Here is a 14,726-nt window from a genome sequence, read left to right as displayed (position 1 = left end):
CTTGGTAAGAGGGAGATGGAAAAGGAAAAGCTCCTTGTGGATGGCTTCCATTTCTACACTGGAAATGTGAAAACAGGACAAGTTAACCCAGGAAACAGGGAGGGAGTTAAATCCTCTTAACCCATAACCTCAGGGGTCACAAACCCACATTTTCCTAATGTATTTTACTGGCTATTTAAAAACTACTTCCTTGTATTTTTAATTCCAAACAGGTGTAATATTTTCTTCGCTATTACATAAAAGAAACTAATTAATGAAAATTAATCATTTCTGTTATTTTTCTTTTAGAACTTTCAACTGCTTCTTGACCCTTCAGGTCAAATTTTAATTTGCAAAATAACACTTCGTATCAGAGTATGGAATTTAATAGAAATTGATACTTGCTAAGAAAATCTACTTAGGAACATACTGGACAAAGATAATTGCCTTGGCATTATTCATTTTGCTTCAATTATGTTATGTTACAAACATGGAGAAATAGTTGCAGGAAAAAAGTCACTCAAGCTTCTCTAAGGAAACTGTGCTGAAAGTAGATTTAGAAAGAAATCATCATATGGCAGAAGAGAATGAATAATGTCCATGACTTAATTGTTTTCTACCTTAAATTTTAATATTTCAGGAAATAATGTGAATAAAATATTTTGGTCAATAATCTTCCTTTTCATTTCTAAAATGCTAAAATCAAGAACACAATGGATCTTAAAATAAGCTAAAATGTAGTTAAAATCTGGATTTGTAAGAAGCAATATTTTGACTAATAGTCACACATAGGACAACCTTTCTTTGCTAATCTTTTAAAAGTGTAACTTACAAATTAAGCTGATACATGAAGTGCTTTTCCCTTTTTTTTTTAAACAAGGAATTTAAACATGTAAAAACATCTAGCTATTTTTTTTCTAAAAACTTCATCTTATTTCTGCACAGGAATGATTAATGAGACTTAAATATTTTTGCAATCAATAAATTTTGTTATTTATTGCTTTAGCAGGGTAGGAAATAACTTCTTTTTCTTATACTAAGACTGGAAAAAATTAATAACCACTATTTTGTCCCACTTTTTCATGTCTCTCAGTGGAACGAGAGCAAACAGAGCCAGTACTTTTCATGGGAGCTACTTCTTGGGACTATGGCACCTTCAGTATATGTAAAACTTGGGAGTCTAACCCTGTGGCACTTTTAAAAAGTCAAAACCCTTAGTTTTAAAACTTACATTTTGACACTATACATTAATTTGCCTAAAATTGGTACCAAAAATAACAGCTGAGCTGCAGAACTATCAAAAGCACCTTCACAACTTAGAGGCTAAGGCCAATTTGAACATCATTAATATGCCATTTGCACAGTTATGCTAAAATCTGCAGAGTACTTCAGATGAATAAAACAGAAGTAAGACTCCTGCCACCAGAAACCCCGGAAAACATATTTAAAAAAAAAAAAATCTATAATTTCAGATGAGATTTTTTTCAAAGGAGCCTCAGGATTGAAGTGTCAGCTCCTGCTTAGCCTAGAGCTCTAATTCATAGAACCATAGAATGGTTTGGGTTTGGAGGGACCTTAAATTTTGTTCCAATATCCCCTGCCATGGGCAGGAACACCTTCCACTAGCCCAGGTTGCTCCAAGCACTGTCCAACCTGCCCTTGAACACTCCCAGGGATGGGGCAACCACAGCTTCTCTGGGCAACCTGTGCCAGGACCTCCCCACTCTCACAGGGAAGATTTTCTTCCTAATATCCCATCTAAACCTACTCTCTGTCAGTTTGAAGCCATTCCCCTTTGTCCTGCCACTCCAGGCCCTCGTAAATAGTCTCTGTCCATGTTTCTTGCAGGCTCCCTTCAGACCCTGGAAGGCCACAATTTGGTCACCCCAAAGCTTCTCTTCTCCAGGCTGAACGATCCCAACCTTCCCAGCCTTTCCTCACAGCAGAGCGGCTCCATCCTCTGATAATCTTGATGCCTCCTCTGGATCCAGCACTTGTTAAACACCATAAGATTCCCAAGGGCCACCATTTGAGCTTGTCCAGGTCCCTCTGGATGACATTCTGTCCTTCAGGTGTGTCACTGCACCCCTTAGGCTGTCAACAGCTTAATTCCTAGGCTGTTTTGAAGACTGCAACTCATATCCATACTTAAACAGCTTGACTATTTCTACTACAAATTCTGATATTTCTTGGATGGGGCAAGAACATCTGCACAGCACTACAGCCATCTAGAAATTTGGCATGATAATCACCCCCTTCTGTAAAACACTCAAAGATCTCAGAATGAAGTGTTGGATCATGTTAATAACACAGCTAAACATCACCAGATAGTAGTGGAATACAGACACAGGGAATACACTCATTTTCATTCCACAGAGCTTAAGGAGGCAATGGCTCGAGCTGGGTCAGCATCCAGCAGATAACAGGAAACTTCTGGCTTCTCTTTACTTGAGGAAACATTGCTGGTGGTAACTCATATAGACCAGCATTGTACCAACCAGCCTGTGGACTATTTACTTCTTATACTATAGCCTGTATTCCTTTTTGAACAAATTATTCAGCCTCATGAATTAGCAAGCTTCTCCCTTGTTTTCCTTTTCACACAACACTGTGGAAAATTGCAAGAATTCCCCCGTCTTAATTTTACGGAGCTGATAAAAAAGATCACAACAAATTTCGATGAAAATAGAACAATTTTTTTCTTTCTTTTTTTTTTTTTTTCCCCAACAACTCCATGTGTGTATGCATGGAGTATTTTATAGAATAGTATAAAATCTATATTATACAGAGTAGGATCCAGCAGGGTTTTCCTGATGGAATATGGAAATGATTGTGCTGTTTGAGCAGCACAGGAATGAATACAGTGGAGACCTGCCTGGTGTATCCAGAAACATTATGATCCTCTTTTTACAGACAAATATTTAGGGACCTGCTCTACATCACCCATTAAGCCTGTAATGGGATCCTGACTGGGAAAACAGTTTTCTGTAATGAAGTCCAATCTTCTGGGCGTTATCTCAAATGATGTTCTTTCTTAAGCTTTAACTTTGGTGATATGAACATAATTAACATATTCATCAATTTCTTAGCATCTTTCCATGGAGACCTATTTAAATAATATTGATAATACCAATCTTCTTGTAAGCATACAATGGCATCAAATATCAATTAATGATGTGCTGGCTTTTAGATTCATTACAAATATATAATTAATAATCATAGGAAGAACAAGCTTGGGAAAAAAAAAAAACAAGAAGAAAAAGAAAACTTAGTCAGATGTATTGATGATACAAGTAAAATGGCTTTATATAAGGAATAAATAATAAAACTCCCTAAGTTAATGTATCTTTAAATTTATTTGAAGTGTTATTCCACTATGGAAACTTGTGTAAATGGCACTAAATAAAATGCAATCTCTTTTAACTGGAAACTACTTTGCATTTCCCTTGGTCTAGACTGCATTCTTCATAAAATACAAACCCCAGAAGCTCCTACTCAGTGGAAGGAATCTTCTTCTAGGTGTTGCCCATATGTTAAAATGCTAATAAATGCTAATAAAACTCAGTGTTATAAAATAAAGCCCACATCATCAACTGCAACAGAGTGTGATCAGTGCAAACACGAAGCACCTGAAAGCAGCATCTCACGTCAAAACACGAATAAAATATCGGTGGGGGAAATTCTCCCGTACAACTCAACTGCACAGATCCAGTGTCACACTCCTAGCTGCTACCTGCTGTTGAAGGGATTTTCTCCTGGGATGATGTGAGTGCTGTCCTTCCCCACCAGGAGCTTGATTCGATCATAGAACGACTTCACAGCGGGTGCTCCAGAGTGGCTCTGCTGGATGATGTCCAGGGGGTCCCGCGAGCCCCGGCACAGGAGGCTGTTCTGGCAGGTGGACTGGAGGCAGCAGTCTGGGTCCAGGCAGTCCACCAAGCCATCTGAAAGGTAATAATTCTCATATTCAGCCAGCTGCACAGAGCTGTTGAGCAGTAATATCCAATGGAAAACTGAAGGCACCGGGAAAAACTTAAAGCTTACTAATCATACCATCTCTGCGCCCTAAAACTGGTGACTGAGCCAACAGTGCAACGAGGATGAGGCTTTTGAGCTCACTGCTTAGACACCTACAATTATTGTATCACAGAATCACAGGATGTGCTGACTTGGAAGGGACCCACAAGGGTCATCGAGCCCAACCCTTAGCCCTGCACAGGACAGCCCCAAGAATCACTGATGTTAGAGGAGGATCAATCCCAGAGAAATCTGTTAAGGTCTGGAATTAGGAAGAAGGAAGTGGTAGGAATAAAGGATTTTTTGTTTAGGTTCTTTGCCCGGTAGGGTTTTTTGTTTGTTTCATTTTGTTTGGTTGGGTTTTGTTTTGGTTTTGTTCCCCCTTTTTGTTTGTTTGGTTGGGTTTTTTTGTTTGTCTTGAGAATTATGCTGTTTCATTCGATTTGTTCTGTTTGGGGAGCTGAGAGGAGATGGGAGTGACAGAGTAAGTTATCATTATCTAAGTAAAACAAAAATTAAATTGTAGCCATTTTGGCAATTCACAGGGAAGTGCTGCTGGAACTCCCACCTCCCACAGATACCTCAGAACTTGTGTGCATGCTTAGACAAGGAAGGATCAGTCTCAGAGTTGGTGGGTTCAGTCATCATATTACATATTGGGTTGTCCATCAAGAATATTTCTTAAGATGTATTTTTAAGAAAAAATAGAATTTCAACATCAGAAATTAAAATGGAGTCAATGGGAAGATCAATCTGTATACTTAGATAAATAACAGCTGACTGTTTTTAGCACACAGAGTAACAAGTCTAGCATCATCCTTTCCTTTGATATCAGCATTTAACCGAAATATGTTCTCTCAATGGAGTTCTACTGTAATTTAAAAATTAATAACCATTTATTTTAAAACATTATCATATCTAACAATTTAGTAACATTTGTTCATCTTCTCTAGCAAGAATCAGGCATTCAATCTGCAATCTATTTATGTCTGTAAACCTTCAGAGTCTCCCCAAGGTGTATTAATCTGATTTTTTTCAATACAAATATGGCCTGGGCATACACTGAACACCATACAAAATAGAGAGCATTCCAGTAGGGAAGCTGACAAAAGTACCTTAGAGTAAGATCATGACTCATGCATTTTCAAGATTTTCAAATGCACAAACAGACCAGTAGAGTGATAACTGGAAAAACAACAACAAAAGAAAAAAAACAACCCAAAACTATAAAAAACTTTCTTATTTTACAATTAGCCTTGTATTTCCAACCCACTGTGTGTGCCTAAAATGACTGTTTCTGATTTAAAACCAAAATTGCCCAGGTATGCTGGCAATGTTTCAGTCAGGCCTCCAAAGACATTTAAGTCAGACAAAGTACCTTGTTGTGAGAGCTGTATGTTGCTTTAAGGTCAGCCGCCTATTCACATTAAGAGCTCCATTCATCTTGAGATCCTTTCCAATGTGGCCGTAGGAATTTTCTGTTTTGCTGCAGTCCATTTTCCACCCACTTTATATAATCATTCTAAGGACATCATGAGCTTCAGGGTATAACTCAAGGCACTTTTCCTATTAAGCTCTGAGAACTTTTTCTCAGTATCCTGCATTCCTTTTCAGCTTGTGAGAACCCTACAACCATGAACTTAGAGCTGCCCACTGTTTAGTCCACTCAGTTCTTTTACTCAGACGACCACCAGGCTAAAAAAAAATCCTATCAACACACCAGAAATAACAGAGGCAAAACACAGGATATAAATTTCACATTTACACGCTGAAGCTGCCTCGTATTTTTGCCGTACCTGTTATTAGAGGTGAGCACAAGTTACGCCTGCAACGACCTCATCATGCAGCAGATTATGGGATGCTGTAACCAAACCCTTCTGATGACACCACGAACTTTGAATGGGCATATCAATCTCCCAGCCTCCTGTCAGTCATGAGAATCACATCTTCATGCTCACGAGCCCCCCTGGATATCGCCTGACATTGGAATCTCCAGTAAATTACCCTGCCACTGCCAATCTCACCGTTATCTCACAAACAATCAAGCAGGCAATCAAACTGCTCTGAATTGCCAGTTCAGGACCTGGGAGGCTGGAAACGTCTCCATTCAACACCAGGGAGAAACCTGCCTGTGATGCCTCTCATGTAAGAAGGTTTCAGTGCAGTTATGTGAATTCAGACCCGCACACTTTCAGCTGGCTGCAACATTATTCAGAAAAGACAGGCACAGAGCACAACAAATATACACAATTCTCTTGTTTAGAACATTATTACTTATAATATATGGCTATATTCCCCTGCACTAATTTATTCCCAGATGGCTGGAGTCAGGAGTCAGGATATTTTTGCTTCATGAGCTAGTAGATCCAGCTTGTTGCAACAGCAGCACTGAGTTCGGGGTGTGTTCAGCACACCCAGCCAGACCCCAGGCACTGCTGCTTGGTATCAAAGGCTTATACACCACTGTGCTGGTCACATTCACAGTTGCTGCTATTATTGACTTTGCTGCTCTCACATCTCTGACTCTGTGCATGAAAGTATCAGTTACTCAGCAAATATCAATTTTTAGTTCACGTTTGTCTAATTTGCTATCCAGACTATTATCACAGAATGACTGAGGTTGGCAAGGACCTCTGGAGGTCATTTGGTCCAATTCCCCTGCTCAACAAAGGCTACCAGAAACCAATTGCTCAGGTCCATGCTCAGACAACTTTTGAATATCTGCAAGGTTGGAGACTCCACAAAGCTCACTGGGCACCTTCTCCAGTGCTCACTCACTGCACAAAGAAGTCCTCATGTGCAGGACCTTGCACTTCATGAGGTTTCTATCAGCCCATTTTTCCAGCCATATTGTACCGTTACATATGAAGTAAATTGTTACAAAATCATTTATTTGCATTAGACTCAGTTGATTTAAACAAGGGCTAGAAAAAAATGTACTTTCTGTAAGAGAAACTCTGCCATTAGCATGAATTTTAATTAGAATTCAGTACTTTGTTTTTTAATATATGTTTCAGAGCTTGTCATCTTCCAGATTTCCTCAGGTATGCTGAATTATTTACACAGTTAATTCAATGACAAAACCCTCACCATTCGCCTCCCCAAAATATTGCTGCTTTTCATGGCATACATATCTGAGTTTGAAGTGGGCAGTTAGCAGCTCTCTTAAACTCTGCACGCTAAAGGGAAGAGACTGGAGAGGGAGTTAAGATGGTACTGAACCTCCTCCAGCAATTTTAGACCGAAAGAAGTCCTGACTTGGCCTTAACTGAGAAGAAGGAAAGAGGACATTTTGATCTGATTTAAACTGGCAGCACAGGATTAACTCTCCATTGCTGTTCATGGTTCTGAATTCCCAAATCTTTTCAGAAACCAAGCAAGTGGCATAGTATTCCTCTTGAAGACTTCACTTCTGCTGATGGATACACACATTTCTTGACTTTCCACAGGCTTCTTGGCAGACTTTGCTATACAGCAAAAAGAAAACTTTAAACCATTACATGTAAGCAGACTAACCTCCTTGTGCATGCCATATTTGAGAGGGCTTTATTATTGTGTTCCTCTGGACCATCCTTACAAGGACTAAAAAGCTCTCAGCAGGAATAGTGATATATTTTACTGCTAATGTATTTAGAACCTCTCAGCATCAGTTTTCCTTTACCACTGAATATACTACTCACCACTTCCAGGCAACTGGATTCCAGAACTGAGCTACACCTTTCTGCAGAAACCTGATGCTTGAGCTATTGGGGTTTTGTTAAACCCCTGTGAGTAAATTATCTTTAGTTTACACACTTCCTCAAACACTTGCAGGTTGTGCTTCAGGTTCAATTCACGATGCAGGTTAGAATGAGTGAACTATGACTTGACATCCAGCTGCTTGAGAAAATGCTTTCTGTACCCAGCAGGGGACAGTTCTGTTTCCAACCCAAAACTCCTGAGCCCGTGCTCAGCAGAGGGCATCCTTACACTTCACTAGCTGCAGGAGCCGGGGACTTTCAGAGCCTAATTCCTGGAAATTTTTCTTTTTCCAATAAACATTTCAGACTGATGATTAAAATGGAGGTGGGGAGGAGTGGGGGGGGACAGCAGCTACTACAAACCCTGAGGGCAAAAGGGTCTTTGATCACTCTAAGGGCAAATTAGTTAATTTATCATGATCCGATTTTAATTATGTGCAGTATTAATATACCCAAGGTGAAAGAATTAGAGATGCTCTATCAGATTATCAAAAGAGTAGGCCTTCTCTCTGCCAACACAGAAATATTTTAATTGAGCTCTAAAATTGCATGCAGAACTGCTTCCCCAGGCTGGCTATGCCACAGCCCAGTGTATCTTATTACCAGGAAGTTTCATCTAATATTTAACCCAAATTTTCACACTTTTCAGGCCTGATCTAATTCCTGTCGGTTATATTGCCATATATCATTCAAAATAATTCCTCAGAAGTTCCTGGTGCTAACACGAAACAAAATGCTTCTATTCCTGTTCCAGCCCTGTTTCCTCAAATAGCCAAACTGGAAAGTCTCTCCATTATACCACTGCCTTTTATAGCTAACTGCGAGCACAAGAGTATTTTTGTAACCAAAGCTGCCTTTCAGGAAAAGCTGGATTATAAATCCCAAATTTTGGTGAAGTAGAATTAACCTGGATTCTGTGTAATGCTGGGTGTGCCTCCAAAAACTCCACAATGAGGGTATAAAGATGGGTATAAAGAGCCACTGTAGCGATTTCCTCGTGCAATACGTCAAAAGAAATAGGAACCTAAAAAGTAATGTACCCTCTCCCATTCCTCAAAATACCATCTGTAATGCCTTAAAGCACCCTGGAATATCTAAGTGGTCAAGCACTAGCCTCACTTCCCTTGTCCACTCAGGATCCCTGTGCTGCCCAGAGCTCTGGCAGCCAGGAAAACCCTCATTCCTGAGCTGGAAGAACCTACTGCAGGTGTAGCTCCAGCTACACCCCCCTGAGAGCTTGGGGGTCTCTCAGCACCCCTGTATAGTGGATTATTGATGCTCCAACTCCAAACCCCACCTTGCTCAGAGTGAAGCTGACCCAGACAGCTCCAAGACAAGAAGCAATCTTGAAAAAACACATTTATTCAGCCCCAGGGTGCACAGATACCTACACGGACACCAAGGCCTTTTTAAACCATGGAATTTGCAGCCACTGAATTTCTTGCTTTCGCCTCTCCACGGGTTGTATGAGCATGTTATTGTGGGAACACATCCCGTGAGGGGCAGAGGCAGGATAAGCTGGCTAATGTGTGCAAAGGCGATTAGAGGCTGACACCAAGTTTTAACAGAATCACACACAGGCACACTCATTAGCTCTTGTCAAACTTACATAAATGTCTAGTTTTGGTACACATTTTATACCCCAGCCCACATGACTCACCCCGGCCCCCACCCCCAGCAGATTTCAACTCCTGATTGCGTTTAATGCTCTAAAACTGACTATTGTACAGGCTCTGGGAAGGTATTTTCTGCGCCAAGAGTATTCTGGGTATTTATATTGAGAACTTCATAAAATCTTTTGTCTGTGCTGAATTAGAGACCCCCGCTGAGACAGTGCTTGTTGAGGCAAGCTAAATTACATGATTTGCTTTTGTGCTGCGAAATACTTGTATTATCTTAAATGTCACGAGCCTGACGCAGTATCAAGTCAAAGGATTTGTAATTTTCTAAAAGCAATTTTTTTCTAAATGTTTATTGCAGGAAGACACTTCTCTTTTCCTTCTATTTTCCTTCTGTCTAATTTCAGAGATGAGTTTTCTAAGACAACTCAAATAAACAGCCTTTCAATCAGTCAAGTGCACTGTCCTGACAGTGAACTTGCCTAGAAATGTATTTTCCTCGTGAATTGAAGAGATTTCATACCGGAGCAGATAGCTGACTTTCTCTCATTCATTATCTTTAATGTATTGTGCCAAACAGAATTACCACCAACTGTACTTCTTGGTGGGGTTACAGCTATAAAGTAACAAACCGAAGGGCAAAATTTGCCTTCTGAGAGATGCACATCTCTCTTTGGAAAGCCAAGTGGAAAATAAATTAAAATGTATTTTAAAAAGAATGTCCCACTTTGCATAACAAATAAGAAACTCCTCATTCTATTTAGCTTAGTATTCTATACTGCTGTGGGTTGCTTCCTTTCCTTCCCCTCCCAATTTTAGTGCAGATAATTACATTTTGAGGAGAAATGTGATCTGGGAAGTGATAATAAGCAGTGATTGCATTTAAGCCTTTTTTTAATTTCTTTCTTTTTTTTGTTTTCTTTTTTAACCTGCCTGCACCTGTCCTCTCCATCCTGATCAAATCTGAAACAAACCAATTTAGCAAAATTTTGGTTATTTTCTGTTTTTCTTTCTCTGAGATTACACAACTGCATTGGCAATAAAAAAGTATAAAAATGAGTAATTTTAAAAAATGCAAAAGGTGAAAGAAGAGAGAAAGAAGGAAAAGAAAAGCCTAGAAAGAGCAACCCCAGTGGGCAATAGGGGCTCCTGGCAGGGCTGCTTCTGCAGAGGCCAGGGTTCTTAAATATCTCTCCCAAATTATCCCAAGATGCTCAGAACAAAGACCCCTCAAAACATAATGGGTATGAGCAGCATCCAATCCTAATGAAAATATTCTTTAGAAAAAATATATGAGTTTTGCTATATGTATTACATTGTCTAATGTACCTGGAGGCACTATAAGGTCTAAGGTGAAATCTAGTTAAACACACACAATTTAAGGAGATACTAAAAACATTTTTCAATTTAGGAACAAGCAAATTATGATAAAACAGTTTTTGCAAAAAGATGGGTATAAAGAGCCACTGCAGAGATTTCCTTATGCAGTATGTCAAAAGAAACAGGAATTTAAAAAGTAGCATATCCTCTCCCATTCCTCAAAATACCATCTGTAATGCCTTAATTTCCTAAAATAAACCCACAGTGAATTAAATGGGTTATATGTGTCTATTGGGGGGATTATATATTGTAAGCACAATTATAGGTCTTAAAATAAAGCTATTTCTAAGCCCTCCAAAAGATGCTTAATAATGATTAGATTACTGAGGGACTGATTAAGGAGAGATATTGGTTTTAGAAGTGGCCATAGTGAGTAAATTGTGTAATACAAACATGGTTCGGAAAACAGAAGCACTTTCCAATTTAAAGAGAACTTAGAAGTGAGTCAATGCCACAATACTCCTCCTTTTCAGCCAGGCTTCGGCCTTAAAGACAAATAAATAAATAAACAGATAAATAAGAGACTTTCAAGTTTTTTCAGCAAAGAGCCATAGGAACCATAAACAGGTTTATAATGAATTATAGAGTCACAGAATGGTTTGGGTTGGAAGGGACCTTAAAGACCATCTATTTCCACCTCTCTGCCATGGGCAGGGACACCTTCCACTAGACCAGATTGCTCTAAACCCTGTCCAAGCCCAGCCTTGAACACTCCCAGGATGAAGACCTTGTTAAGCCTATATCTTGGTTTGACCTGTGATGGTGAGGACAAATGCAGGTCCAGTGCTATCTCAGGTCATGCCCAGCTCCACCTGAACAGCCCTGGGAGGATAAAACAGCTTTGGACACCTCTCCTCTCTCTGCTCTGGAATCACATTTTATTTATGTAAGTAATCCACACTGACATTTCATTTAAAATGAAGATTTTTACGTCTCAACGAGACAGAGACACATCTGCCCCTTATAGGAATAAACCAATTAAAGAGCATTAAACTAAAACAGAAAGAAAATATTAAGTATAATCTTTCATTTTTCTCTTTTTGAACTACAGTGTGGAGTTTGAATTGTGGCAGATAATAAGACAAAGCAGGACAAATGGGAATCCCTCTGGAGTCAGTGGCAATGCTCTTCCTGACATCCATGAAATGAAGACTTGGCCCAAGGCCTTTGAATCTGATTGTTAAGATACAAATTACAATAGGAATGGCTGAACAGGGAGAGAGCTCCAAAATATGTTGGAGTTGCTGCCACATGGGGAAAAATGGAAGATAGAAAATGATAATTCCCTTTCAGTGACATGCTGAAGGAACTGCACTTTACAACATACATAGATGGACAGAAAGGAAGGAGGTTTAGCTGTCTGAAGAAGGACCCCATTTAGGAAAAAAAAAAAAGTATTTTTAGCAACCCTACTGCCTTCTGAAAGAACAGCTTGCATCTTCAGTACTACCCCAGAACTACCTGCCTATGTTAACAGAGCAGTGTTGCTAATGGAGCAGCAAATGAGTTCAACATTTTGCTGCAAATAAACTCAGCTGAGTTTCAAACGAAAAGAGTGACTGGAAGGAGAGGCAATTTCTTTAACTTCCAATAATCTTGCATTTTATGTGAAACTTGGGGTTCTGGTAACTATTTGGATCTTTAGCATTGATTCCCATAGTACAGTTTTCAGCTTTGTCTAATGAGAAAACTTAATTTTGTCTGTTCCTTTCTATACACAGTCACAATAATGTAAAGGTGCAGTTCAAAGCAGAGAGCACAAATCCCTTCCAGCCTCTCCATTCCTGCATGCTCCCCTACAAACACACAGGTCACAGGACACAGGACACATTCCTGGCCAGGTGTGTGGTGATCCAGACACATAAAGAGCAGTACAGCTCAGGCAAAGGCAGAACTGCACTCTGAGATATTAAGCATTAAGTGATTAATGCTATATTTGAGTTTTGTTGTAGCCCTTGTGACAGTTTGACAAACTGATGGTGATGACAATGGCTCTGTCCTCACAGTGCATATTGGAAAGGACCCCACGCTGTCTCAATGAAATCTGAAACTCAAAACATAATCAAGCAAACTGCAACAGCAAAAATCACCAGGGCACGAGAGAGATTGAAGAGCTCTGCAGTGCCACAGCCTGTGGGTAACTCAGCCTGTGCCAGGTACAACACACGGGGTGGCAAAATTCAAGTGTCTTTGGTTTTTCAGATATGCCTGGCAAGTGTGTGGAGGAACAGCACCTGAGCTCCCTCATACAGGCACTCTATAGAAACACAGTAAGGATGAGACCATGGGGGAGCAGGAATGACTGTTGAATTAAAGTGCTGAGCTCAGGGTCAAAAGACAAGAGGATTCATTTCTGCCTTTATCATAAAATCCCCATGTGAAAATGTGTGGGTCAAAGGGACTTCTCAGGTTATCTGGACCTTGGAACAAGCATAAATTTTCAATCTTTTTACACTCACAAGAAGTGATGAGCTATAACCTCTCTAGTCTCTGGAAAAAAATGACTTCAACCTGCAAGCCTTGAGAACATCCGAAGAGTTCTCCCCTAAATCTTCCCAGCCTTCAGCCTCACCAATCTGTTTTCTTTTTGAGGTGCTTTACTGTGGTAAACCAGAAACCACGCACCCTGCCTGGTAATGGAATACAGGATTTTGCATTAATTAGTAATACATAATATTAGATGTCTATTGTATGGCATAGTCTATGTATTCTTTGCCTTCAATGAACTACCATTTGCCATCTGTGAACTGAGTTTTAGAATTCTGCAATTTTACATTAGGATGAACAGCTGAATGGTCTCACTGGTCATTTTTTTCCCCTGTTTGCCTGTCTGTTATACAAATGCAGAATAATGTCCTGGATAGATAAATAAACCTCTTATTCCAGTATTTCTAATAATGTTTTCCAAAGTCATTCCTTGCTTTGAGGACACTGTAATGATACATCCATTTTCAAATTGTCCTTTATAATCTTCAAAGTCTGTAAAAACTGCAAATCTAAGCAGTTCACCTTTTAGTTTCTCCCAGAGCATATTAGGACAAGTTTAGTGGGTTTTTTTTTTTATATTTAAATGCCAATAATGTAACTTAGCAGTTAGATTCTGCTCTTTACGATTCAGTTACAGCTATAAATCAAGTTCTAGTTCTCTGAAATTGAATCAGCTTTAGCACTTCTAAAATACTTCCATAAGCCCTGATCATGTGAAACCAAGGAACTAATAGAGGATTTTCATATTAAAACTAGTGATGATACTCAGATGTGGTTAATATCATGTAATCAAAACCAAACCCCCCTGTTTCTCAGTTTGGGACTTACAAACAATTTCTAAACCCTGAAATCTTATATAAAATTAAAGCAGTCATCTTAATGACAATTTTACCCTAGAAGAAGCCATTCAAAGCAGCCAAATGTTTCTTTGCAGTTTTATGAAATACATTTATAAAACATTAAATGTTATAAAACATTTATTAAGCAGCAAACAACAGATGTGCTCTTTAGATTAATCATTGGCCAAAGAAAAGCGAAGGAATCTCAAGGATGAAAGTTGTGTCTGATGTTTGGTTTTTAACAGAGAGCAGGAGCACATGAAAAAGAATTTATGTGACTTACTAAGGACATTGTATTGAAAGTTGCTTCAAATGAAGGAGCAAATTAAGCAACCTTGTTTAGATGGCACAACTTCTTAGATCTGCCTTCAGGACAGCATGGCCTAATACACCATGGAAGGTTCTTACAAAACTTGATAAAGTAAAGCCATCTTTGGAGGGAAACACAGGACATATTCCATATTTAATAGGATAGGCCTGATAAAGAGGATGGAAAATGGAAGAGGGATGTCAGACCATACCTGCCTGCTCAGCACACCTCGTTCAGCCCTTCTAAATCTGGCACGTGAACTGTGCAGTGCGACAGCAAGTGCTGGGCACAGCAGAGCACGCCCTTGGCACAGACAGGGCAGGACAAACACTGCCAAACACCCTGCCCTGTCAGC

The 14,726-nt window shown here is 39.5% G+C and overlaps 1 protein-coding gene across 15 annotated transcripts in view; it reads right to left on the bottom strand.

Moving 5' to 3' along the window:
• Positions 1-14,726, bottom strand: part of TENM2 (teneurin transmembrane protein 2) — a 1,087,321-nt gene that overhangs the window by 38,871 nt on the left and 1,033,724 nt on the right. For all 15 annotated transcript variants that reach the window (XM_039385212.1, XM_039385215.1, XM_039385216.1 and 12 more), the window contains one exon: positions 3,713-3,923. In XM_039385212.1, coding sequence (XP_039241146.1) covers positions 3,713-3,923 — 211 coding nt within the window. The remainder of the gene's footprint in view (positions 1-3,712; positions 3,924-14,726) is intronic.

Source organism: Pipra filicauda, unplaced genomic scaffold (genome assembly GCF_003945595.2).
Source record: "Pipra filicauda isolate LSUMZ 115617 unplaced genomic scaffold, ASM394559v2 scaffold3_size10097308_pilon, whole genome shotgun sequence".
Lineage (NCBI taxonomy): Eukaryota > Metazoa > Chordata > Aves > Passeriformes > Pipridae > Pipra > Pipra filicauda.
This window is presented reverse-complemented; position numbering and strand designations above follow the sequence as displayed.